Here is a 25,849-nt window from a genome sequence, read left to right as displayed (position 1 = left end):
TTCTTTTTTTGCCATAAAGTAACCATGAGATTAATTTATAAGGTTAATTTTTTTCTATCAAGCCATTGTGTATTGACTTAAAATGTGATGGAAGAATGAACCTGTATTAAATTTGTATTGAATATTTTGATCTAGGTTCTATACATCCACAAGAATAATTAATGGCCATGCGTCTTTATGTATTGATTGGGTGATTTCTTAATTAATATCAATCTGACTTAAGAAATACCCATTAAACTATTTGTTAGGTTGGGGTTTTTTAATACCTTTTCTTGCCTCATTTTTGCTTTTGTTGTGAACATTTCTTGGGAAGAAACTCTTAGATTTTGCTTGCTTTAACACACATTAACTTTTAAGAAAATAATAGTGGTGATGACAAATCTCACAGCAGAAACCTTGTAACTGAGGGAAGTGATTGGTTACATAGCATAGAATCTCATTTGGCTTAAAAACCCCCAAATCATACAGTCTTTCAAAATCACATAAATAGAACAGGCTTTTACTTTTTCCTTCAAAGTGCCGTTTTAGCTCCTAATGTATGTCGTTGTAAGCTGCGTGTTTGGAACTGTGAGACTCCCTGGAAAATTATTTTACTAATGACCACAGATATACTAAAACTCAAATATATATTTTTCAGGAGATCATGTTTTTGTTTACCTTTTTGTTTTTACTGATAATTTTTGTATAGATTAGTCTGATAGACAACACTCTCTACCTACTGCTGTCTTTAAGGACAAAAGAAGGGTTGGAGATAATACTTCAAAAGAAACCTGCAAATCTTCAGCAGTTTTAGCTACAATCAGAGAGCCTCTAGAAAGTCAAGCTGCTTTGAATTGTTGAAACTCTAAGTGGTGTGTTTCCATGTATTTCTGGAGGTTTCCAGCACGGCGTGGGTTTGGGCTGTTAGTGCTGTTTGGAAATGTTCTCATACACCCCTTCTCACTCAAAATAGGAACTTCAGTGCAACTGGGTAACAATGTACAGAAGTTAAAAGTTGGTGTCCTGTTAGAGCAATTAGGAGGAAATGTTCTTGGAACACTTGTGTCAAGATGCTGAGTGATGTAATAATAGAGAAATGTTCTTGGCTTCAGGAGATTTTTGTAGGGACAATATGGGAGCTGTGTACAATATGTAGCCCTTTGGAAAAGCATAAGACGCTGCCTCAGAGATTACCTTAAAATATTCAGGCCAACAGCACAGATATTTGGAAATCTAACTGTCCAGAATATAATATATTGCCCTTATATAGTGTATGGTTGCAGGCAAATTTAAATATGTGTTTATCACATAGTAAGTGGGAAAAATCAGGCTGTGGCAATACAGAATATTCACATATCACATGTGGAGGTGACAGCTGCTTTGAGTGGGGTACCATCCTTTCCCAAACATCTGAAAATTTCTATATTGGGCTGTGCTAGAATTAGCTTCATTTGGGTTTCCCTTTTGGAAGACAAATAGAATTTTTTTAAGTCTCCAATTTGTTCGTAATGCTGTAGATCAAAACACTGATAGTTACACATAGAATTAACAGTTGGGCTAAACTGCCAAATATTAAGTATTGCAATCTCTGTCAAATCTCCAAAAATAACATAATACATGCTTGTGTGTGTTAGCAAGCTGAGACACAGATGCATGCTATTCAGGCAGGGAGTCTAAGCTTGGTGGAAACCGGGAAAGTAGTGATGTCAGGTTATTGCTTGATTCTTACCATACTGCTATGTCATCTTACCATGTGTGTATATATATCATGTATTTGTCAGATTAATGTTATCTTTACTGACCTACATAAGTAAATGCTTAAAAATTTCACATAACTCCCCTGATACAAACAACTAATTTTATCTCTTTGTTACTCAGTTTCTCTGCATAAAACAGTATTTTCTGTGTTGATGAGTAAGTTAGTTTGCTGGGCACAGCATTAACTTGCAAAACAGTGTTGCTGACTACAGGAAAAAGAAATTATTTTAGTAATTGTAATTTTTTTCCAACCTATCACATCAAAACACGTCTGGAATGTGACAATTTGTTAAATGATCTGCTGGGTGGACTGCATTTACATTTTGGTTCAAAAATTGATGTCACTGCAATAACCCAAAACTTATTATATATTCTTTATGTTTTTAAGATGCTTATAGGGCAAACATAATTTTTGAGCTAGTCAGCAGGAAACATAAGGTAGCTGCTATATTGAGGTTTTCATTAAGTGCGATTTTGTATGACTCGATGAAAAGAGCCATGCCCAGTGCTGGAAAACAAAAGAACTAAAAACTATAGGCCCTGTTAGGGAAAAATTTCTTTCTGCATCCAAATCCTATGATCAGTTTGACTTAACTAACACATAGATAGAGGTCCTGAAATATATATTAAAAAAAAAAAATTAAAAAATTCATTTTCTCTAAACCGCGTGTGCAGCAACAGAGAACAAGAAGAAAGAGAAGGAATTATTCTTCTTTGTGGATGTGCCAGGGTCCCAGCATCTTCTTTTTCTGTCAGTCTGTCCCTCTAGAAACATTTCAAACATACATCTTAAAACTATTTGGTTTTCTTATCCAAAGATAAAAAGGGAAGAGAGCAGTGAATGCTATGTTGCTGATGTGAAACACATTATTCCTAGTGTTGTTGGATGAAATCCATTCTTGGGCTTATAATTTTTACACTGTTCTTTTCTGTTGCTTGAAAAATATCCATATGTGCACATATAAATGCACACTAATGCATAAAATCTTCAGTGGTTCTAGATAACATTTGAATTTGGTACCAAAAGGTCAAGAATCATTCAAGACATTTTGATATGAATTAACATCCATATTTGGAGAAATCTTGAGGCATTTCAGGTGCCTTCATCATTATATTTGGCTTTGTTTTTAAACACCCCAATCTCTAAAATATTACTGAGTTGTACTTAATCAATATTCAAGGCTAAATAATAAACTTTGTAAAGCTGGTTTTGAGTTTGTCAAACTCAGCGCTGTCTTTGTAACATGCTGAGGAAAGTGATCTTCTGTGTTTAATTTTTAAGGGAAATACATGCAGATGATGAATATTCTGAAACCAATTGCATTTGATGTGATCCACTTCATGTCCCAGCTCTTCGATTACTATCTGTATGCAGTCTATACATTCTTTGGCCGAAATGACATGGTACGTAGAAACTTTTTATTTATTTCCAAGTATCACTGTACACACAGAATGAGAATGCAGAGCAGTTCTCTTTACTTAAAATACTACCTAATATGTAATCCCCAGAAAAAATTAGTGGCAACAGAGTGGATTTCAGTGCAGGAGTAAGAAAAGGCTGATTACATCAGCAACAAGGGGAATAAGAACTGGGAGCATCATTATCACTGGGGCATGAATCCTGTTATGTTTTGAATAGATTCTGTACTTTTGTTCCAGCAGTGTTGTGAAAGAGGGGAAAGTCAACATAAAACACCTAGAAGTAGTAGGAGAAAGTGAGGAGCAAAAGAGCAATCTGTGGAAGGAGGATAGTGGTTTGGAGCCTAGAGGGTAGGACTTGATTTAATTTTCCTATATGTATGTATCTAACTTAGATAAGAATAGCAAAAGGAAGAGGCCAAGGGGGCCATGAAGGTTAAGTAGTAACTCAGGTTTAAGAGGTTTGAAATACATGTTTTCCTGTCTAACATTCTTCTGTCGAACTAATTGCATTAAGGAAAACAGGTTTTCTTTCAGTGATCATGTAGTTGAAATAAATACTTGTTGGCAATGTCTGTGCATAACATAGATTGAATTTCAACAGAATTGTTTTAAAGCATTTATGAAAAGCTATGTGTAAAAATAAATTTCTTGGCCCCTAAATTACTTCACTAGTAATAATATTGTGGGGTTCCAAATTCATCATCATCTGCTGGCAAATTGTAATGGATTTTCAGGCTCAACATATAGCTCTAAATGGTTTTGAGCTGTTCTATTTGGCAGAACAAATGTAATTGCAGTTTGTTTGTGTTTAGAAGATGGGTGGGTGTTTTTTGTTTTGTTTTTTTTGTTAAGATAATTGATTTCCATTAGCTTAGTCGGCTGCTCTGGTATTCACATTGTGTTGCACTTATTTTTATTTTTTTGCTCCTCCCATTTTTTGTTTCTAAAGCTCACACTGAGTTCCTCACTCTGTACTTGTGACAGAGAACAGCCCAGTGCTAGGCAGGTAAACATTATTGCAGATGGGTGGTAAAATTGTGATGTTCTTGTAGTGTGCCTAATTTTTGTTTTGACAGATGATTTTCCATGGGAAACATAATGCTTACAAAGGGTCTATGAATGTAATAAACCCTCTTGTAATGCTGCTTAAATGTCCTCGCTCCCCACAGTGTTTGTAAACCTTTAGAAAGTAGAGATGAGTGATGGTATGTGATTTAGACCACTGAGAGTGTTCCTGTTTTATTTTTATTTACAAAATAACATCAAATGGGATTCTTAAAAGTATGCCGGTAATTTAACTTCTTTAAGTGGTTGAAATTATTTGTGAATATTGTACTTCTGTTGCATGTGTGAGTTAGTACACACATAAGGAGAGTGATTAATTGTATAGAGTTCCTTGCCAGTTCAGAGAAAACCAAGGATTTAAAATATATGTGTTGAGTTCTAAGTCCAGTCACGATGCTAAGTCCTTGCTCTTTCCAGACCTCTTCAGAATGATTAGCCTATGTAGTCAGCATTTGGCATTCTTCACTGCCAAAAGTTGCACATCATTGTAACCAGAATTGCTCTTTCAAAACCTTTTTAATTCATGGGATGGAAGTTAGGGCTTCCTTTCCTTCTTTTCTCAAATTATGGAGCAACCTAACATGAAATTAACTGGAATTGCCTATATTTAATATCTGTTCATTAATGTGTAAGACATTTGTGAACATGCCGCAGAATGGTCTTCTTTAGCAGAATAAATTTGAGGCAAGTTATAATTTTTTTTTGACAAGACATAGTAATTTGTAAACCACTGGTTATTCTAATGGAAAACATTTTATTTTATCTTTTAATCATGACCAGTTGTGTAGAATTGGCGAGGAGTAAAATTATTCTGTAAATTGCCTAATGCTCTGCTTACTTAACCTTACTAAGTCATCAATTTGTGGAATTTAAATATCTACCATTTTGTATATAGAAACAGCAAAAAGTTTCATGAAACAAAGCAGTTATACTTATGAGTGGCATGTTCTGTGTGAACTCATCAGGTTCTGTTCCTCTGGAAAAATGTTGAGCAACAATATTTTTGGGTTTTCTGTTTATCCTCATACACATGGATGCACAATTCTGACTTCAGGCTGTAACTGGTTGTCTGATAAATCTGGAGTTCTTGATATCTAATGTTTTACAGACATTTAAGTTTGTTCTTATATTCCTTTTCATTCAGATATGTTTCAAATGTGAAATTGCCATTTTTTAGAAAAAATACACTATTATAGAATAAGTAAGTGAAAGTTACTGATAGCTATTGAAAGTTAGTAGTTAAAAGGCAGAAAGAGAAAAAATTAGTGGCAGATTGTGTGATGTGTAGTTTTGGTGGTGCAGGTGCACCTTCCTTAAAATGAAATTTAACAGCTGAAACTTGCAAATACATTTTTTAATATATATTTGTGCTTTGTACTTTAAGCAGAGTATTTTTTCTATTTGTTCTTACCTTAACAGGGAGAATAGCCAGTCTTGAATTTGTAGTCCTTGTGGCCATGTCTTGAAAAACTACTGTATGGTGTTAAGGAGGGAAAAAAAAGGAGAATCAAGAGTGTGTTTCTTAAAGGGAAAAAAGTTCTTTTATTTTTCACCGATATACCTGCAAAATCAAACTCAGTTCAGAACTGATATTTCTACAGTAAAAATGTGAAGAAAAAAACAAATTATTTTTGTAAAAAAACCCAAAACTTCATGTGTGGAAAAACAAAGGCATGAACACGTATTTTTATCAAACATGGACATTAGGATAGTGATTTGTATCTCCTAGATCAGGTTCTAGATTTCAGCAGAGTGTACTTCCAGTGGGAATTCAGCTCAGGAGTAAATTTTCATTGAATATACATGAGGATTGGGGCAGATGGACATCATAAGTCAGAAACGTTAGATGCAGTAAATGGGGACCTAAATTATACCTTTTGTATTTTCTAGAGGAGTGGATGGGATGACATGAACTTTCCTCCCTTATGTAGCACATTGAAAGGAAGTCTAATAATGCAGTGTACCACAGTGCTCCAGATATTGTTCAGTAAATCGCCTTTTGGTGTGAATCACATACCAGAATGGGATTCAGATACTTCCAGATACTTGATGTAAATTTGTATTTCTTAGCCATCCCATTTCTACTTTTGTTGTTGTGTTAGTTTGTTCTTTGATTTTTCAATTGGAAGTAGAAGATAAGTAGCTACATTAATTGCACATGTTGAATTGGACCCTTAGCTGGTATAATTCCTTGCATTTACCAGGAAATCAGTGTAGCTATATTGATTTTTCCCACATCTGCCCCATAATACTTCTGAGATGTGAACATGAAGATGGCACATTTCTCAGGTAGATCTTTACAACCATTAAGTAATAATGACTGCTTTATAAGATCAATGGATATAATTTTGCATAGGAAGTTAGAAATTTAATAAGGAATTACAAGAAATTTTATAGCTTGAGAGAGAAGTCAAGATGATGCATGCAGGTCTCAGTGGGGACACGGTGGTTCACCATTCTGGGCTCATCGTCCAAATGGGAAAATCTAGAGCCCTGCACCCAAAAACAGTATTATAGCAATAAAGGATACTGTTTTTTTATTGGTATGAATGGTAAGCTGTCATCTTCATGAAAGGTACTCGGGTCTTCACATCAGTGCAGTGTTGAGTGCTCTTACCTCTGTTGATTTTCTTTTCATTTTCTGTGGTTCTGATTTTGTGCTAAGACTTCAATCTAAGTATGCCATAGGTGGTGTTTACAAACTGAAGTTTTGTAAAGTTTAAACCAATGGGTTTTCCTTTCCCAACTTAACGAGAGTGTATTTCTTCCAGTATGAATCAACAGGGCTCAGCAGCAGCAGACTGCGCACCACACTGAACAGAATCCAGGAGAGTCTGATTGATCTGGTAAGTACCTGGATTTATTGATGCTCAATGAAATAGTGGTCTGTGTAGGAAATGCAGGAATTGTATTTCATCGTGAGTTTCTGATTTTCATCTCTCTTCATATCCAGTGTCTGTAATTACAAAGGTTTAGTTTCATGGCATATAATGAAGTAGGTATCTTTATTGTATGAAAACACTTGTTTCTAACGTACAACAGAACTAGTTTAATAGCTTTTGCTATATGTAACAATGAAATTATGTATTTAAATCTTATAATGCATTACAGTTTGTGTAATATAGACATTCTAGTAATATCCTTATTAAACATGACTTTTTATAAAAACAAAAAACCACAAAACCACAATAGGTGGGTCACTTCAGTAAAAGAATAGCAAATCAGTAAGCCATCCTGAAGTTAATTCATCTTATAAGAAAACAGAAGTAATATACTAAGTCCTTTGTTAAGTAATTTCTGAATTGTGGGGAAGTTTTGCTGACATATTTTATAGATTATATCCTGTTGACCACTTAATGAGTTATTTTCAAAATGTGAAAAATAAATATGTTGCTTGTGTCACACTAGTAGTAAATTACTGTCCTTCACATCACATTACAAAGGGAAAACAGGAGACTCCAGGTAGGTTTTGTGGATTCAACCAAGCAGCAGAGTTGTAAAGAAATATTGCTAAGAGCTAGACAAAAATGGAAATTTTTAGTTCTTCTTTTCCACCTAAATGTAAAACCCTTGAAACATTATGAAGAAATTCCATAAGGGTATTGTAAATAGCTTGTATAGGAATTAATACCATGGATGCTGCAGAAAGGATTTGTTTTCTAAGGCTTCTGCCTTACAAGGAAGTAGAAGACAGATGCTTTTCTCTGACTTTCACAAGGATTTGGCACTCCACAGAATTGTACTTTATGCCTTTTAAATTCCTTGAAGTATTATATCAAATCCTAAACCATTAATTCAGAGAAGCTTCTTACAGGGTTTTTGGGACATTTCTTATAGAGTCAGTAGAGGGAGCATAAGATAACTAATAACACCAGGCCTCTATAAAACAGAAAAAGGTTCATCATATTCATCATTCATCTCAACAGCAGTGTATTCAGAAATCTGTTTGAGGAAGATCTTGCAAACAGATCAGTTAAAGATTATGGAAAAATGGCAGGTTATGGAATTAAGTTTCTAAACTTCGTCTATAGTCACCGTTTCTGACAGTGCTTTACAGCCTTGAATTTTTTTAATCAGTCAAAATAATTAAAAAAAAATCTAGGAGTAAACTGGAAAGTAGCAGCACTTCTTTTTCTACCTCAGTCATTTAACAGTGCTGGTACAGATAATGTTAGTGTAAATTGAAATTAATAGCTATGTTCCAGGAAAGATGTGAAAGGAGGAAGAAATCTTAGCTAACTGCTATTAACTTAAAGGCATTCCATGAAGTTTATTAATATCTTATGTACTTATGCTGGTCTTAGCTATAAATGGAAATTTTTCACTTTTTGATTAATGAGGAAGAAAGTCTTCTGTATAATTGTATTGTTTGCTTATTTTTAAGATCTGTGGAAGTCGTGCTCAGTCTTTACTGTGTCATGAAATGGGTATTTCTCATTATTGTGTGGGCTGTTCTGGACCACTCTCAAGATTCTCCTCTCTTAGTTTATTATAAACCGCTTTCTGAAAATATTCATATCTGTGTTGTGGTGTTCAGTCTCATGGCCTGTTTGGAATTTTGTTTTATTTGCATTGTTTTCTATTCATGGTAACTTTATTGAGTTATTTACTCGATATATGTTGTTGGGTTAGAGGAATAATTGGAGGGTTTAGAGACCATCTCCCCCAGCTTTTTGTAGTCTTTCTGTCGTTTCTGTGCGGGATTGAATTAATGTGATCTGATCTGTATCAGATGCCTTTTTAGGATACTACTTTTATTATTATTCAGCTGCATTTGAGCTTCCTTTGTGAAGGAAAAAGCAAAGTGGAAGGGGGGTTCCACTTCTGGCAAGGTAAAGACAAGCTGCGCTTACTGTTCTTTCTTGTGTCTTTGCAGCATATTCAGTATGAAGAGTACAGAGGTCAATTTGAGCCATTCCCTGTAGCTCCTTATGTAGCTGCTCTATTCTAAGTTTATACTTCTCTTATTACAGTGCAAGAAGTGTCTGTCCTTTTAATGTATATGGTACTTACTGTAGACAAGCCATACTTGAGAAATAAGTATTCCTGATTTTCAACTGGACCATCATGAGACAGAGAGCTGGGCTTCTGACTCAGGGCCACTGAGCAAAAGGCTGCAGAAATTTAAGTGCTTCCAGTGCTCTTGCCTGCACCCCTCCTCAGGCACCACACACCCTCTGCTGCTGCTGGAGGGTCCATGTCCCCTCTAAGCAGTACTCAATGACAGCTGAATCACTTCTCCAGTGTTTCACAATCTTCTTAGCAAAGTGCTTTATAAGCTGCTACAAGTCCACCTGCAGTTTCCATTAATGTTTTAGGCTGTGAACAGAAAATAGCTGAGATATGAACACGTGTTCAGACATGTTAACTTCACCACAGGGCAATGATGTGATACCTCAGCTGTGATTATTCACTGTCCTTATGCTGTCCCTACACTGATACAATAATACAGTAAACCAAAAACCCAAAACAGTAACAACCAAACCTAACCACTTCTTTTGGAAGTGAAAGTTCCCCTCCTCCTTGTATTTATGATACAAAAACATGTTGGTAATTTGGATTTTTTTTTAATTTGGATGTTTTGTATGATATCTTCAGAATGACAACAATGAAGGGAGTTTATGATGACAATGATGAAAGGACCTAACTCTTCACAAGATAGAACAAGCATGTTCTTTAGGCATTACTGCTTTAAATATGATTCCTATTTAAAACTGTTGTAAACATACCAACAATGAGGTTTTGTCCTGCTATGGCTTCTACTAAAATCTGCACTGCTAATAGTGATACTGGTTTAAGGATAGTATGAAATTTCTTTCAATATATTCTTGAAATAGGTTTAGTTTCAAAAAAATAAATAAAAGGAGCCTACCAATTAGCAAAACTGTCTTTATTTGTTTTCTTATAGTAAGTTATATGGAAGTGTACTGGGAGCTTACAGTCACTAACCAGTTTTCTGTGTCTAAGCTACTTATATTTGCTTTAAGGAAATACCTGCAGGCTAACGCAAAAGTATAAAAGATACAAGCACTTTGAGTATTTGTTTTAAAGTAGATTAGGGTGAACTTTCATTTCTGAAACGTAAGAGAGTAATATGACTTTCAAAAATCTGTTTGGTTATGTTGTACTGAACTTCATATTTGTATCTGAACTTCATATTCAGACCTTTTCATGGCTAGTACAAAATAGCTTCAGCACAGATTTCTGCCTTGCAGCTGCTTCAGAGCTAATAATTTGGAAACAGGGAAAGAGAAGAGTGAAAAGGGGAGGAAGAAGCGCTCGCTTATAATGTTAAAGTGCGGATTTGATTAGGCCAAACACATCGAAACAGGCGCCTACGTTCTGAGCTGATGGCGTCTCCTCACTGACAGTTCCTCCTGAGTGGGATGTGCAGAGATGCCCACACACATTGGGTCCCTCTGTTCATCATTTCTAACAGGAATGCATTTTTACAACAGTAATGATGTTCATGTTAGTTCACTGAGACCATTAGCCCCCAAGTAGGTGCAAGGCACCAATTGGATTAAAGTGATCAATAGTAACTGGTGATTCAGAAGGAAAATTTCTACTTCTGATTCCTTGCTTTATCTGTCTTTAAGCAACTTCCTTATCTTTACAGAATGTAACTTAGTCATGGTACAGCCATTACTGAGATGTTGTTTCGGACTGTCCTGTGTATGCAGATAGCTGCTTTGAGTGATGCTTCCAACACTGAGATTTTGGCAGCAAATAACCATGGAATACTCATATGTATTTCATTGGAAACTGGCTTGCTCAAGAAAAACTGGGATTTAGAATGGAGTTTGTTAGAGTTACTGTGCCTTACAGCAGTAGAAAACAAACCACTGCGGTAAAGTGTATAAGCATTGTAATACCATGTATAGAAGACTCGATGGAAGGAATTACTGGTATAAAGAAGTATTCGTTAATGTATTTTAGATTCTGTCTTGTCTTTAGCTTTTGGGCTCTTGCCCCATAAAGTGTATATCTTTTGACAGAGATAGTAGGTTACAGATTGATGGTGCAGAGATGGAAAATGTAGATTTTTCAGCTGTACAAGTAAGATAAGGAATAATGGGAAGAACACTTTTTTTCTTCATGCCTGACTTTCCAGCCCATTTTGGCTTTGACCCTTTGATGCTGTGCAGTTCAGTTCTAGTCCCAGTTCTGGGAAGAAATGATTCAGTTTTTCTTAATGTCACAGCACAGTCCTACATTTGCTATTGCTGACATGTTCTCTGTTATGTCCTGGTTCGGCACACCAAGGACAAGCTCGGGAGGGTCCAGGCTGTGGAATTTGTTACCTGACACAGCAGTGCCTAAGCACAAGATGCTGCTCCTAGAAGACACAGCAAAGTTCTGAAGATAATTTCTGCAACTTTTACAATCCTTACTTGGTCTCCTGCTCCTTCAAAGAAAAAGAATAAAGCCAAAAAGACAATTTGTGGGGTTCTTTCCTTCCTCTCTTTGAAAAGATTTGTACAACATACATAATAACGATGTTTAAGGTGTTGTGTGACTTGCTTGTCAAGAGAAGAGAACTCCGTGTCTACAGAAGAAAGTTCTGACCTGACAAGCACTTTGAAAATATATGAGGACTTGTGCAGGTGGTTTGCTCCCTCACATTATTCAGTAGAGCTATTCCACAACTTTTTGTTTGTTTGTTTGACCGTTTACCCAAGCAGACTGGAATGATTTACTGAAGTTTTCTAGCTTATTTCTTTTCTTCTGGGTTTTGGCAATTGCTTTGTCTCTCTTTGGTCAGTCACTGAGACATCTCATTTTAGTCACTTCAGACTCTTCTTGCTGGGCACCCAAAACTTGGGCTGATTCCTGGTCACAGAGGAGTGCTGGTGTTCACAGAGTAGCAGCTGAGCAGCTGGGATCCAGTAGCAGCTCCTTCTCAAAATCTTTATTTGGATAAGAAAAATGTGTGTGACCAGAGCAGATTGGCTTATGTGTTTTTTAAGGTGGTGGTTCAGGTTCCCAAAGGTGTGTGTGACAGTGCTTGTCTGCGGAGGCTCATTTGATATTTGTTTTTTAAAGCATAGTTAATGACTCATTTTCTCAGTTGTCTATCAGCACACATGGATTCCTGATAGAGACCTTGTTGTGTTAGGTTAAACAAGGTAGTAGATAAAGTTTTGGTAAGTTTTTTTTTAATGCAAAAAGTCTGCCATTTAACTTTGAACACTAAGAAATAAATGAAATCGAAAGATCCCAGAAGTTTCTGTGCAGACTTGCTTGAAGTCTGTTACTGAAGTCAACTCAACTGAGGTTTGGGACATGCTTATTTTGTGACGAAGAGCATGGAGGATCCACACTCTTGAAATGGCGACTGCCTACCTCAGGGCAGTGGTGATAACTCAGCACTGGGGCCAGGGTGAAGTGCATGCAGTGGAAGTGTTGGCACATTGGGAATCCCTTGCATGGCATTTTGTAATGCTGTCAAAGTATCACTTGCTTGCAAAGGATTGTAAATAAATAGAAAATTAAAAGCATCATTCCTCAAGATGGTTTGTTGCTTGGCTTGTAATGATCTGCCCTCTTCAAGTGTGTTGAGTGGTGATTGTAGTAGTAGCTGACACTGTTTGCATTTGATTTAGTTTCCTAAGGGCTGAGTCAAGATTATCTGTTTTATAAGCTTTGTGCCCCTCAGCAAGAAAATATTAATCTTTCCACTTAAAACATAGTAGGGGTATTGAAAAGTACCATTTACCATTTTTAAGCCTTAAGGCATTCACATCATATTCAAAAAACACAATTACCTTTGAGTGCAATGTGATTGTACAGTTGGCTTTACCTGTCATTTTCAGCATTGAGTTTCAAGGATGTGTAAGTTTAAGGGGGAGGGAAAAACTCTGACTTGTTGCTTTGAGCACATCTCTTCTAATAAAAAATTCTTGTATGCAAAGTAACTACTTGGAGTTAGTTAAACTATTTTCAGACAGCCTTTGAATATAATAAGGGGTTATACTTTCTTTGATCAGTGTTTATCTTCTTGTACCCTACGCTCATGATATTACAGGAACTATCAATTACTGTTTCATAAACAGAGATGATAGAGCTGTCCTATCTTAGATAAATATATGGGGTCAGACTGCTTTTCCTTCCCCATCAGTACACATCAAGTTCTTGGTGGCAGTGTTGGTACATCGGAGCTGGTGTCAACTGTTTGAATGCCAGAACCTTTCCAGATAGTCTCATTTTTTCCCATGTCTTTGAAACACCACTTACTCTTTTAAGATAGGATTTCTTCAGTACTGTTTACAGGTGTCACCATTTGGTCATAGCAGAATTAAAATTAAAATTGTACCTATTGTGTATGTATATTAATTCTAAACGGTTCTGAAGCTAAAGTCATACAAAAGGTACTAGGTCAGGAGAAGCTCAGTTTTGAAAGATTATTGGTTATTAGTGTGATTTGCAGAGCGTTTGTGTGCTGGGGACAGGTTGTGGCGTTTACTGTTTTTTATTTGAAGCCAGCGAAAGGAGATGATTATAATTAACTGTCAACTTATCTCCACCAGAGATGGCAGATGATCAGCTATTTTGGTCATAGGTTCTGTTGGATAACTGAAATAAATACGTGCTCCTGAGCTCACAATGAGATCAGGCCCCTTAAAAATGTCTCTTTTGCAAATTGCGCAGCAAACTTCTGACTTAGGCAATTAGCTTAGGTAGCTTTTACCTCTAATTTAGGTAATTAGTTTCTCGTCTCATCTTCCCACTAAGATGGAAGGCTTAACAGAGATTTGCCACTGGGTTCAGCCAAACTATTGAAATGAAAAGTTTCTGTTGTTACAAAAGAAGATGGTTTTTTGGAGGAAGTGATTGAAGGAGAGGTTTATTCCTCACACAGATAGATTTATTTGTTTTTTTTTTCCTGGTCACTAAATATTTTTCTTCTTGGGAGTAAACAATTAAATGCTAAAGTAAAATGTCCAACAATTAATCAAACAATATCAGTCTCATAGAATGTCCTGAGTTGGAAGGGACCCACAAGTATCATCGAGTCCAACTCCTGTCCCTGCATATGACAACCCCACAGCTCACACCATGTGTCTGAGGGTGTTGTCCAGTCTCTTCTTGAACACTGTCAGGCTTGGAGCTGTGACACCTCCCTGGGGAGCCTGTTCCAGTGCTCCACCACCCTCTGGGGGAAGAACCTTTTCCTCATGTCCAACCTAAAACTCCACTGGCACATCTTCTTGCCACGGGAAGGTTTCCTTCCTTCCCTTGGGTTCTGTCATTGGTCACCAGAGAGAAGAGACTGGCACCGGCCCTTCCTCCTTGTGAGGAAGCTGTAGACCACGATGAGGTCTCCTCTTAGTCTCCTCTTCTTCAGGCTGAACAAACCGAGTGACTTCAGCTGCTCCTCATGTGGCTTCCTCTCCAACCCCTTCACCAACTTTGTAGCCCTCTTCTGGACACACTGTATCAGCTTTATGTCCTTTTTATCCTGTGGCACCCAGAACTGCACAGAGTGCTCCAGGTGAGGCCACACCAGTGCAGAGCAGAGCGGGACAATCACCTCCCTCGTGCAGCCCGCAATGCTGTGCTGGATGCCCCCAGGACACAGTTGGCCCTCTTGGCTGCCAGAGACACTGTTGGCTCATGTTCAACTTGCCATTGACCAGAACCCCCAGATCCCACTCTGCAGAGCTGCTTTCCAGCATCTCGTTCCCCAGTCTGTATGTGCAGCCAGGGTTGCCATGTCCCAGGTGCAAAATGCAGCACTTGCCCTTGTTGAACTTCATGCTGTTGGCGATTGCTCAGTTCTCCATTTGTCCAGATCCCTCTGCAGGGCCTCTCTGCCCTCAAGAGTGTCGACAGCTCCTCCCAGTTTTGTGTCATTGGCGAATTTACTTAGTATTCCAAGTCCTGTGTCCAAGTCATTTATGAAGACATTGAAGAGTACTGGCAATAGTTATTATGGTTATTATTCAGATAAGTTTGGTGCTTTTGATGAAATTAAACAAAACCCAAACTAAACAAAAATCCAAACAAATAAAAAACAAACCAAAGCAAAACAAAACACCAAACCAACAAACCAACCAAAAAAACAACCAAAGCACAAAAAACTGTGAGATCACTGTCGCTTATTTCTTGTTTGGCAAGGAAGGAGAAACACATCATGTAGTTTGCATCAGTTCCATGTTTACCTTGAAATTATTTTATCAAATCTGTATTTTTTCCCAGTTTGCTTACAAGGACATTGTGTAGGCTGTAATATGTCTTAGATATATCACATTTCTGCTCTATCAGCAAGACCTGCCACTCATGCAGAGAAAAGCTGAGCAGGTTTGTTCTGCTTTGCTGCTGCTGTCTGCATGCTCGATGCTGGGTGCCGCAGTATGTTCTCAGTGTAACTTGCCATTTCTTGTCATTAAAGTTGGGCTGGCTGCTTTTAATTTCCTGGCTTCTGCTCTGCTCATCCTCTTCTTCCTCTTGAGAGCGGCGTCATTTTTCCCATTATCATTTTTACATGACCTTACCTTACCTTACCTTACATGACCGTACTCAAAGGCAACCTCGGACAACAGAAATTATCTTGCAGTTTTTCTTAAATCACTGGAAGGGTTAACTTTAACAAGTCCAGTTAATTGCAAAACACGTTATTTCTTTAAATAGTCTGTAGCCTTTTTTTGTGTTCCAGTCTGAATGTTTTGCCCCTTTATTTCTGCTTTCAATCATTTGATCATTTCTGTTAATGAAGGGTGGAAGAAAAACCACATGCATCACTGAAACCCTTTCAGAATGGTCTTGTGCTTTTCTGGGGAATCAGTGCACCAGCAGTTCCCTTGGGCTTCCTTTTTGCTCTCAACGTGCTTCTGCAATCCCTGCTTTTTAGAAAAAGCAAGAGAATGAAATGCTCATAGTGTTTTTAGCCAGTATATTTGAACCAGAGTCCGACCTCCTGGTTGAATCCAAGCGTGTCTTTGATTTAGCCAGTTGTCTCATGTACATTTTGTGTCTTCAGGTGCAACACATTTTCAGCTTTTAAAAGATTCACAAGGAATTTACCTTAGTGGGAAGAAGGCAGGTAAAAAAAAAGTGTTTAAAATGTATCATAATACCAAAGAGACAGGCACCTTTCAAGTGAGATAAATACAACATTAAATACTTACAGTGTTTGGGGTTTTTTATATAATTTGTAATTAGTCTTTCAAAGAAGCAGATGCTTAAATCTTTACCACTGATACTCTTCTCCCGCTCTGTGGCTCACTGTCTCTCCTAAGAATAAAGATTTGGTTGGTAGGCTGTGGGTTTGGATTTTTATCATGTGTAAACATTTCAAAGCTTGTTGTTGCTGTTGTTGTTGTTGTGGCTTTTTTGAGAATGACATTAAGTGAAAAAGAAAAAGAGAAGGTAAATAAAGAGTGGATTTTGGTAGTTAATCAATGGTGTCTTTGGCTCAGGTAATATTTTTTAAAGAATTGGCCGTTACGCCTGGGTGATTTGATGTTATTGCCTATGTGCACTATACTTGTGGATGTGCTAGGTAGGCGTCTTCAGAGCTGCATGAAAGAGGTTATATGAGTTTTAGCAAGTATCTAGGCCTTTTGGTTTGCTTATCCATTCTGACATACTCAGCAGAATGCAAACTTCATGGTATTGTGAAATGTCTGGCCAGTTTAATTGCAAATTTATCAAGCTGCTTGTGAACACGCATCAGATCAAAGTAAATTCATTTTTCAAATAACATAGCAGTGTGGCTAGCCTTTATGAATGTTCCCATGCTTGATGCAACTGTATCTGATAGCTTTTACCATAAGCTTCCTTTAGAAGTTTTATCTTTTGCTCATTGATCCATTTCTATGAGATCTTTTAGCGCTACAAATGATGTGTTGATGGTATTGCTAAGTCAGCAGTCTTTGGTTTTAATGCCAGAATTTCTATGGGGATCCTTTAAAGCTCCCTGCTTTATCCACTTGCTGCTACTGTAACCTCTTACAGTTTTTTTTTTACAAGTCTGAAGGTATTTTCCTCACCCTTGATGGTGAGAACTCCGATTTGCCAGTCTGCTCTTTGTTTCAACTGCTGTAGCCCATTTTTATGTTTGTGTTTGATGTCTTTGGGAGAACTGGAAGAGCATTTCTCATTTAGCAAATCCAGTTCCCTGTTGCCTTGGGCTGTCACATCCAGGAGGCAACTATTAGCTAAAATCCAGGATGGTTAAAGTGGAACTTGTGATCTTTTTATTCCTCCACAACTCAAACCATTTGAACACCTTGGACATGATTATCTTCCTGGTCGTCTACTATTCTTAATGTCACTTTTGGCTTGGCTTTCATCTGAGCAGTAAACACATTCTGGTGTTGCTTTGCCTATAGCAGCAAAGTTTTCATCTTTCTGCTCATTGTAAACTTAAATTCTCACCAAATCTTTATGCATTTTGACATAATCAATTTTTGCCTATCCTGCCTCTAATTGCTGCAGTATAACCACTACAGGTCTGACAGGTATTTTGCTCCCAGAACAATCTCCCTGTGGTTTTTCCCTTTTTTCACCTGATCATCTGTGCAGCACCTTTTCTGTTGTTTTTTCGAGATCTACAGTGCATAACCTTCTTGCCACAATCCTGATATTTAGAATGAGTTAGACCACCACTTAGTTCTATCAGTGTTTCTAGTGCTCACTGCTTTCTTCTTCTTCTTAGCCAAAACTGTCTGAAAAGTCTGTACATAGCCATTATTCTATTTGGTGTCACTAATCACAGTTATTCTCTGCTGTGAAGCCTAGAAGAAGCTCCTGGTGACTCCTTCTGCTTCTGATTCTTTAGTTAGTTCACTGCAATTTCCTCTCAGTTTGTTTCTGTCTCCAGCTGGGAAAAACAAAACATACAAAACTGCAAAGCTGCTTTATTTATTATCATGGTTTTGCCTTCATCTTTGTTCAGTTTTCCAGCAATCTGAGAATTATGCTAGTTTTTGAGTCCAGCTATAAATGTCACATTTGTGTGTTATTGTTGTCATATGGGCTTTATGTTCATACATTGCTTTACAGTAGACGTGTTGTGCACCTGATCTTGCTTTTGAAGAAATTATTTGTACCAGTACTTTGTCACTGTGTTATTGCTCACATTTATTTTCATTCCATACAAACAGGTTGATTTATTGTAGCACCTGTCTGGCCACAGAGATTCTATCCCCGGTCACAGAAAGCTCTTACTTAAGCAATCAGTGCTGTGTCATGCCTGTCTTCTTTATCTGGTTGGGGTTCTGTATCACCTTTACTTGGTAGCGTTTCTCATATTTTTGTAGGCTGTGTCTAAGCATTAAGTGTGGTATGAGTAATTAATCTAAAGCCAGAAGTACATTTATGTTTTTGTGTCCTGCTATGGTTTTGGCAAATAGCTAAGCCGCAGAGTGTGTCCGTTTATATACCCGCTTAGGCCAATGTGAGAGTTCTGGGAATTTCTTCCTTCTGTGATTCCTCTTCTAGCTGTAACTTGTACTTACATTCCTCAAATGTAGAGGTGGGGAGTTTCCCTCTCCCTTTCTCACACTCTTTCCCCCTCCTGTTCCCCTCTTTTTCCCTCTTTATGGTTGTCTTTTGATTCAGGCTTGATTTAAGTTGCACCTTAGAATTAGAAGCGTTCCTTCATCTTATCTGCCAACTGAAACTGCTCAGCTGGAGCCGTTCTTGCTGTTTTTGTGGTTTTTCAGTTGCTTAATTCTTTGTTTTAGGAGGTCTCTGCTGATCCTGCAGGAACTCTCACAGCTGCTGAAGAGAGAAAGGAGAAGGTGCCAAGCCCACATCTCAGTCATCTCGTAGTTTTGACATCTGGCAATTCGCTCTACGGTTTGGCAGAGAGAGTGGTGGCCACAGAATCCTTGTAGGTTATTTACTGTACACTGCATTTGGTGGTCACTGAGGACTATGGAGTGTTTAAGAGATTGTGATTACAAGCCAAAACCTTCTTGAGAGTTCAAAAATTCTTACTTCTCAATATGATTTTAAATGAGTGATAGAGGTAATTTCTTAATTAAAGGTAGCAGGACTTAACCATCTGGTCTAACCACCTGCAAGCACATGCAATGAAATTTTGCTGCAGCTGGTCCAGTAATTTGTGACAGTACAAGGCCAAATCTAACATGAAAAAAGCTTAAAGAGGCTAATGGCAAGTATTTAATCTGTGTGCTTCATTTAAACCTTATATTAAGTTCCAAAATGGTGGTGGCTGAGACTCAAAACTGCTTAGTTCATATTGGTTTGGCTTGTATGGCAATGTTGTTGGCAATGGGTGGAAGTTTACCGGTGAAAAAGAGATTATAACAAGCAATTAACACAAAATTAGCAAAGTAGTTTTTATTTGGTCAGAATAATAGTAGGAGTCAGATAGGAATTATTTTTTCCCACAAACAAGATGACAGTTAAAGATTAGAAGTTCATTTTAAAACGAATTAAAAAATATGTTTTCAAATGAGCTTATTTTATTTTGCATTCATTTGTGCTTGTTTAGAAATGTATTTCTTTGTTATTATTAACAAATCTTACCCTTGAGAAAGAATTTGATCTCATATTCTATCTTTTAAAGATGCACCAGTATATAAGTAATTAGGAATGTTATTTTGGAATGCTGACTTGCATTTAATATTAATGTGGACCGCAGTATGGAAATTATGGGACACTTGTCCACTGATTTTACTAGACTTTGGATCAGACTTTTGCAGTCTATCCTTAGTAAACAGAAGTATGAATTGTTGATATTCAAGCCTTAGTCTCTCTCTTCAAGCATTGTCTTGTTTGCAATCATATTTTAGAATTGTCAGAATTGAGAACACTTTGCTGATATGCTGGTATGAAACAGATACAGTTCTTCTCAGGACTGAATTTTCCAGGGTTACATATTGTTATTGCCAAATACGTCAACTGCAGAGTAAATGTTGTACAGAGACAAGCCAAATCATGCATTTAGCTCACAGTAAATTTTCTTTGCTTTCAAAGGGTATTTCTGGCTGAGCAGTTTGAGTTTCTTCAGCCTCATCTTGATGCAGTGATGCCAGCTGCCAAGAAGCCTTTTCTTCAGCAATTCTATTCTCAGGTCAGAATAGTGTAATTCACAGCTGATTTTTAAACGAAATATTTGAAACTTGTACAATATGGTGCAAATAGTTGTACATCATAGTTATATATTGCTCTTATTAGCCAGAAATTTACCGAATTTAATTTTATTTATATTCTGTTTCAGACAGTGTCAACTGCCAGTGAACTACGTAAACCAGTTTATTGGATTGTTGCTGCTAAAGCCATTGATTATGAACAAATGCTGCTTCTCATGGCTAATGTGAAATGGGATGTGAAGGAAATCATGTCACAACACAATATATATGTAGATGCTCTTTTAAAGGTGAATACTTTCTGGGAAATGGTGTGCTAGAGTTTATATAAACATTAAATTACTGTAATAATTCTGGGAAATGGTGTGCTAGAGTTTATATAAACATTAAATTACTGTAATACTTCTCTAAAACCATTAAAGTAGCATTGTTTGAACAATACAGCATCCTGACAAATGGTAAGTTATTATAAGGAGGTCTGTCCAGAATTTTCATTTTTCTTGATGCCAGCAGACTGTTTTTAGTGATGATTTTTTACTATGTGGTGGGTGAAAGTGACCACAAAAGTTTAATGAGTTTCGTGTCTGTCTTGAATGGTAGATAAATGTGTAGTAAACAGAGTAATATTGGGGAAAATCCAGTGGCCTTAGATAGTGGATTTTTTTTACAAAGCCTGTTTGCTGTTCTGCATAATTTTAGCTGTTGTCTTTGAGATGTATCATAGGGGCTGTAGGTCAAACCAACACCAGTAATGATCATGCACTATCTAATTGAGGTTGCTGTATTTAGAAGTTAGCATGAGAAAAGGAAGGTAGAAGGAAAGTTATTTGCCCAGCTGTCAATTATTCACCCAACTTCTCAATTGCATTCAGTAGAAGTGGTTATACAATTGCTGTGTCTTATGGCATAAAAACCCAGTTCTTGGGACAATCTCTCTCTCCTTTTATGTATGCCTAACGGATGTTTATAAAGGTCTTTAGAAGTTCTGGCAGCAGTATAATTATACTAATTCTTACAGAGAAACTGAAAATTTTATTTTAAAGATATGTGAAGTATGTATCACAGGAAAAGTTATTTGTCTGTATTGAGCAGCAGTTTTGATTATGTCTTTGTACTTTGTAGCTGTTCTCTGCTTAAACAAACAAACAAACAAAACCCCGAAAAAACACAAAGAAGGGAGAATCTAGCAGATGATGTGTCATTGCACTGAATTTCACTGAATCTTTGTGATTTCCCTTTTTTATTCTGCCGTGGCTTCTTGAAATCAGTTTGTACCCACAGCATTTGATCTCTGCAGTAGAACTTTTTCCTGTTGTGAATGTACAACTGCTAATGAATTTGCTTCAGGACAATCAGGGCTAATACCATTTAAAACCACTTCTGGCCTCTACATTATATAGCTAATGATAGTTGCTACAGAAGCTTTTAAGTTACTGATAAACAATTAGTGATGTGCTGTGTACCCTGGGATTCCAGGAGTGTCAGATGTAAGCCCAGTCTTTAATGTTAAAACCAATTATTTTAGCTGTGTGCACATGTGCAAAATTCTGTACTTGGTCATAGTATGTATGGAAGCAGATAATATGGGGGAAGAAGATTGTTCAAGAAATTCATTAACTCGGAGTGTTTGGCATCTTCATCTTCAGAAGAGTGAGTTGTACGCCGATCAGAGCATGGTGTTGTGGTACCCTGTTTCCTCTTGCCAAATTCCCCTTTAAGAAAATTTGTGTTAAACTCCAGTTATTTGGTCAGATACTAGATTAAATTGGTTATTGAGATTCCCTTCTGATTTTTTTCACTTAGTGAATTTTTGATAGGGAGAAATAAAAAAAAAAGGAGGAAAAAAACCCAGATTAACAGCCTTGGAATGAAAGCACTTTGTTGACAAATATGGTCTTAATAGGCTGCAGTACAAACTGGTCTTGCTGATTACACGGAACAGTTCATTATCAGTCTGCTTTATATTTAAGTCATGTCATACTCTTTTTTAAATGACAGAGGCATTAGTCGCTGATGACAGATTTCTACTTCACATTATGTAAATGATAAAATCATGGTAACAGTAATTACATTTGGTTATGACCAGGCCACTGATGTTTCAGGTGGAACCAGATGCCTTCCCTCAACCTGAATTATTAGCCAGTGTTGCAGTATGCTCCTAAACTGTTAGATTTGGGCTGTTTTCAGTGGGTGCTCTCAGCTCCCTTTAAAGCACTGGGGAGCTGTCTAATGTGAAAGGCTGAAGAATGAAAAGTGGTTATAATATTTCTGAGCTTCTCTTTGAAAGCTGATGGGGCAGGTATTTAGAGGGGTAAAGAGATCATCAGTGGATTTTCTTCAGTAGCTGTATATTGAGTTTTAAGAAGTTAGTGACTAGTTTGGGGAGAGAGGCAATGAAAATGGCATTTGAAGGATTAGCTAAGGGGTTAATTTTCAGAGGTGTCAGTCACGGAGAGCTGCACCTCTGGGAAACAGGAGTATTTCCTTTTTTAAAAAAATACTGAGGTAATGTCGTGAATAATGTACTAGAAGTTGTATGCTTTCTACTTTACACATTAAGCTTGTCTCTACAGTCTGTGCCTTTTTGAGCTTTTCTGATTTGCTCTTATTTTCAGTGTTCTCTTTCATGTGCATTTCTGATTGTTTTTGTTGTTGCTAGGGATGTATAGCGTATGATACCTTTCATGCTAAAGGAATAATGATCTTCCATGTTTCATCAGGAATTTGAAGAATTTAACAGAAGGTTGAATGAAGTGTCTAAGCGAGTCCGTATTCCACTGCCAGTCTCCAACATCCTTTGGGAGCACTGCATACGCTTGGCCAATAGAACTCTTGTGGAAGGGTAAGTAGTTCATGAAAAGTCTTGCTTTTCAGTAAATATGTCTATATTTTCTGGAATGAAAATTTCTAATTTTGTAGTGCACTGGTAAGCCCTTGCACTTTTGGGGAGTCTAAAAAATATCAGGGCTTACCATAGTCCTTAGTAGGTGTTTCACAGAGTATGGTACAGCATTAAGCCTAGAGGGGATGGCCTTGTATCTAGATGCTGCTGAAGAATTACACTGTCTGAGTGTTTTATTGAAGCATTTAAAACAACCTTGTTCTCTTTTAAAGAAACTTCGATCTGAAAGTTATTGTTTCCTGAGAGCAAAGAAGAAAGATAAAGTGTAATTGTCAGCATCTCTATGGTGATGCCATTTGTCTTTTCCAGGAAGAAAGATGGAGTTGTCAACCCTAGCAGTTATCTTAGAATAGTGATGGAGCAGGATTTTTCCACATTTATCAGGAACAGAGAGGTGTCTTAGTTGGCTTGGTAAATAGAGGCTCAAGCACCTTAGCCAGGAACTGCTCCGCCTTGCGCATCCCTCCCTCCTAATCAATGTCCAGTCTTTTCAGAGTTAATATTGTGACCTGAGTATTGCAGTGTTTTCATCTACTGCATTAATTTTTGTGTTCTTGTCCCCTTGCTACATATGTCTGGGCTCTGATCATACCTTCTTCATCATAGAATATGTACCATCTTCCACTCTTTCTGCATATTTTTCCCTATTTCCTTCTTGGATATCTTTACCCTATGCACTCCCTAGTACCTGTTTTACTTCTTTTCCTTCCACTCTCCTGCTGTCTACTCTAAGTTAGAACCTCAACAGCATTCTTCTTTTCCAAGTGTTAGCTGACTGACAAGGATCATCAGCTTCCACTGCTTCCATCAGGCCATCATTTTTAAACTCATGCCTGTTTCTTTTCATGCCATCCTTCCATCCTTTTGCAGTCTCTTGAGAGATCCATTTCATCTTCAGGGAGACTGAATCCAGCCATAATCCAGACCTATACAATTATCTTTACTTTTTGAAATTTTATTTCCACTTATCATGCCTCAAATTAAAAGAAGCAAAGATATGGAACAAAAGCCTGTCTTCTCCTCTCCCCATCTCCCTTTCCTTTCAAGTGGATAAAACTGTCAGTCGCTACCACACTTCTCTGCTTTAGCCCTTTTACCTGTTTTGGGCTCGTTTCTTTCCCTTACTTCACAATCGTACTCACCTTTTGTGACTTCAATGTTCACAAACCACTTAATTCTTAGCTGTGAAGGTCATCGCTCATATGTCTTGTTCCATGCTGCAGTTTTAGTTCACACTTGGGACTTACCATGAAACTTTCACCTTTACTTTCATCTAAGCATTTCACTGACTGGTAAAAGCGGAATGCGAATACCTTACTGATATGATTTGTCCTATGTCCTTTCTTAGAGTATAAAGAGCACTTATCAATCTCCTCACAAATATCTGCCTGTAATTTCCTTCTTGCTCTGTTCCTTATTTTTTTCCTCACCTGTCTTGTAAGTTGTTTTTTTTTTCCATTGGGGAAAGGGAATGAAGATATTCTGAACAGCTGATTCTCTGAATACCTTCATAACTTCTTTCAGCTCAGAGTTCCATGAAGGTATGGAATTAAAAGCCATAAAGGAGATGTTTCTCCTCCAGTCAGCCAGACAGCTTTGAAATTGCTCTCATCAGGCTCTTTGCTGAGCTGTATCTCCAGTACAGTCAGCCGTACCCTTCTTTCAGTCTTACCCTGCCCTGTCTCCTATTTCTATGTTCTCTCCTATTTCCCATCTGGCTTCTTGAAGTGCTTCACTATGTCCTGTTGAGAATCATCATCCAGTCCTCTTCAGAGCTCCAAAAGCCTTGTGCCTTGCTCCCCTTCTCTTTTTGCCTCTGTTATTTCTGCATTCTGCAAATTCTTTCTGCGTACCAGCTGCAGTTTCTTCCTGATCTTGCTGTGTATCCAGTTTCCAGCTGCATTTTTCTGCTGCCTCCTTTGCATCAGGCCGAATAATTTAGGGACTGTGTAATAATTGCATCAGCTTCGTGAACCAATGGAAAACTAAGCTTGCTTGAAATTTGGTAGGAAGGAAGAATAGAAATGGTGGGACTGGACTGTTGTTTGTGGCAGCAGCCCGTGGGTGGGCTGCATTAAATCTATGAAGACACTGTGCCTCAGAGCAAAACTTTTTTGTTCCCTGAACACAGCTGAAATTGGCACTGTTAAGGGCATCGCAATGTCATTTCCTTTGATCTTGACAAATGCAATTTTTTACCCATTTGAAGAACTGCAAAGATCGTTATCTTCATTTGTTGCCTATCACCCCACTGTAACCCTTCCTGATAATAGCCTGCCCTGAAATCACCTACTGTCTCTTCTTTGACCTTAAACCTATCACTAGTTTTCTGTCAACCTACTCTCGTTAAAACATTAACCTCTCGCAGAGGTTAGCCAGTGCTGCCACCCCTTATCCTCTGGTTACTGTGGGTGGTTTAAAACAAGCAGCTCTGTGCCGTTCTCTGATGCTGCCACCACAGGTCCGCCAAGCTCCCAGGGACCATTCCTAAAGCTGCCGCATTACCTTGCAGATTTCAGTGGTCATGATCACTTGCCTGAAGCCACTGTCTAGCATGCTGGCAGCATTGATTTCATTTCCTTTAACCCACTTCTAGTAAGTTGTTCAACGTAGGGTTTTTAGTGGCTTTTATGGGAAGGGTGTTGTGTTTTTTTAA

The 25,849-nt window shown here is 37.6% G+C and overlaps 1 protein-coding gene across 1 annotated transcript in view; it reads left to right on the top strand.

Annotated features, from left to right (window-relative positions):
* Positions 1–25,849, top strand: part of VPS50 (VPS50 subunit of EARP/GARPII complex) — a 92,727-nt gene that overhangs the window by 64,308 nt on the left and 2,570 nt on the right. The window contains exons 21-26 of the mRNA XM_082045709.1: positions 3,020–3,141; positions 6,996–7,070; positions 18,918–19,066; positions 20,179–20,275; positions 20,423–20,581; positions 23,012–23,133. Coding sequence (XP_081901835.1) covers positions 3,020–3,141; positions 6,996–7,070; positions 18,918–19,066; positions 20,179–20,275; positions 20,423–20,581; positions 23,012–23,133 — 724 coding nt within the window. The remainder of the gene's footprint in view (positions 1–3,019; positions 3,142–6,995; positions 7,071–18,917; positions 19,067–20,178; positions 20,276–20,422; positions 20,582–23,011; positions 23,134–25,849) is intronic.

This window comes from Streptopelia decaocto (assembly GCF_964273445.1).
Source record: "Streptopelia decaocto genome assembly, chromosome: 2".
Lineage (NCBI taxonomy): Eukaryota > Metazoa > Chordata > Aves > Columbiformes > Columbidae > Streptopelia > Streptopelia decaocto.
This window is presented reverse-complemented; position numbering and strand designations above follow the sequence as displayed.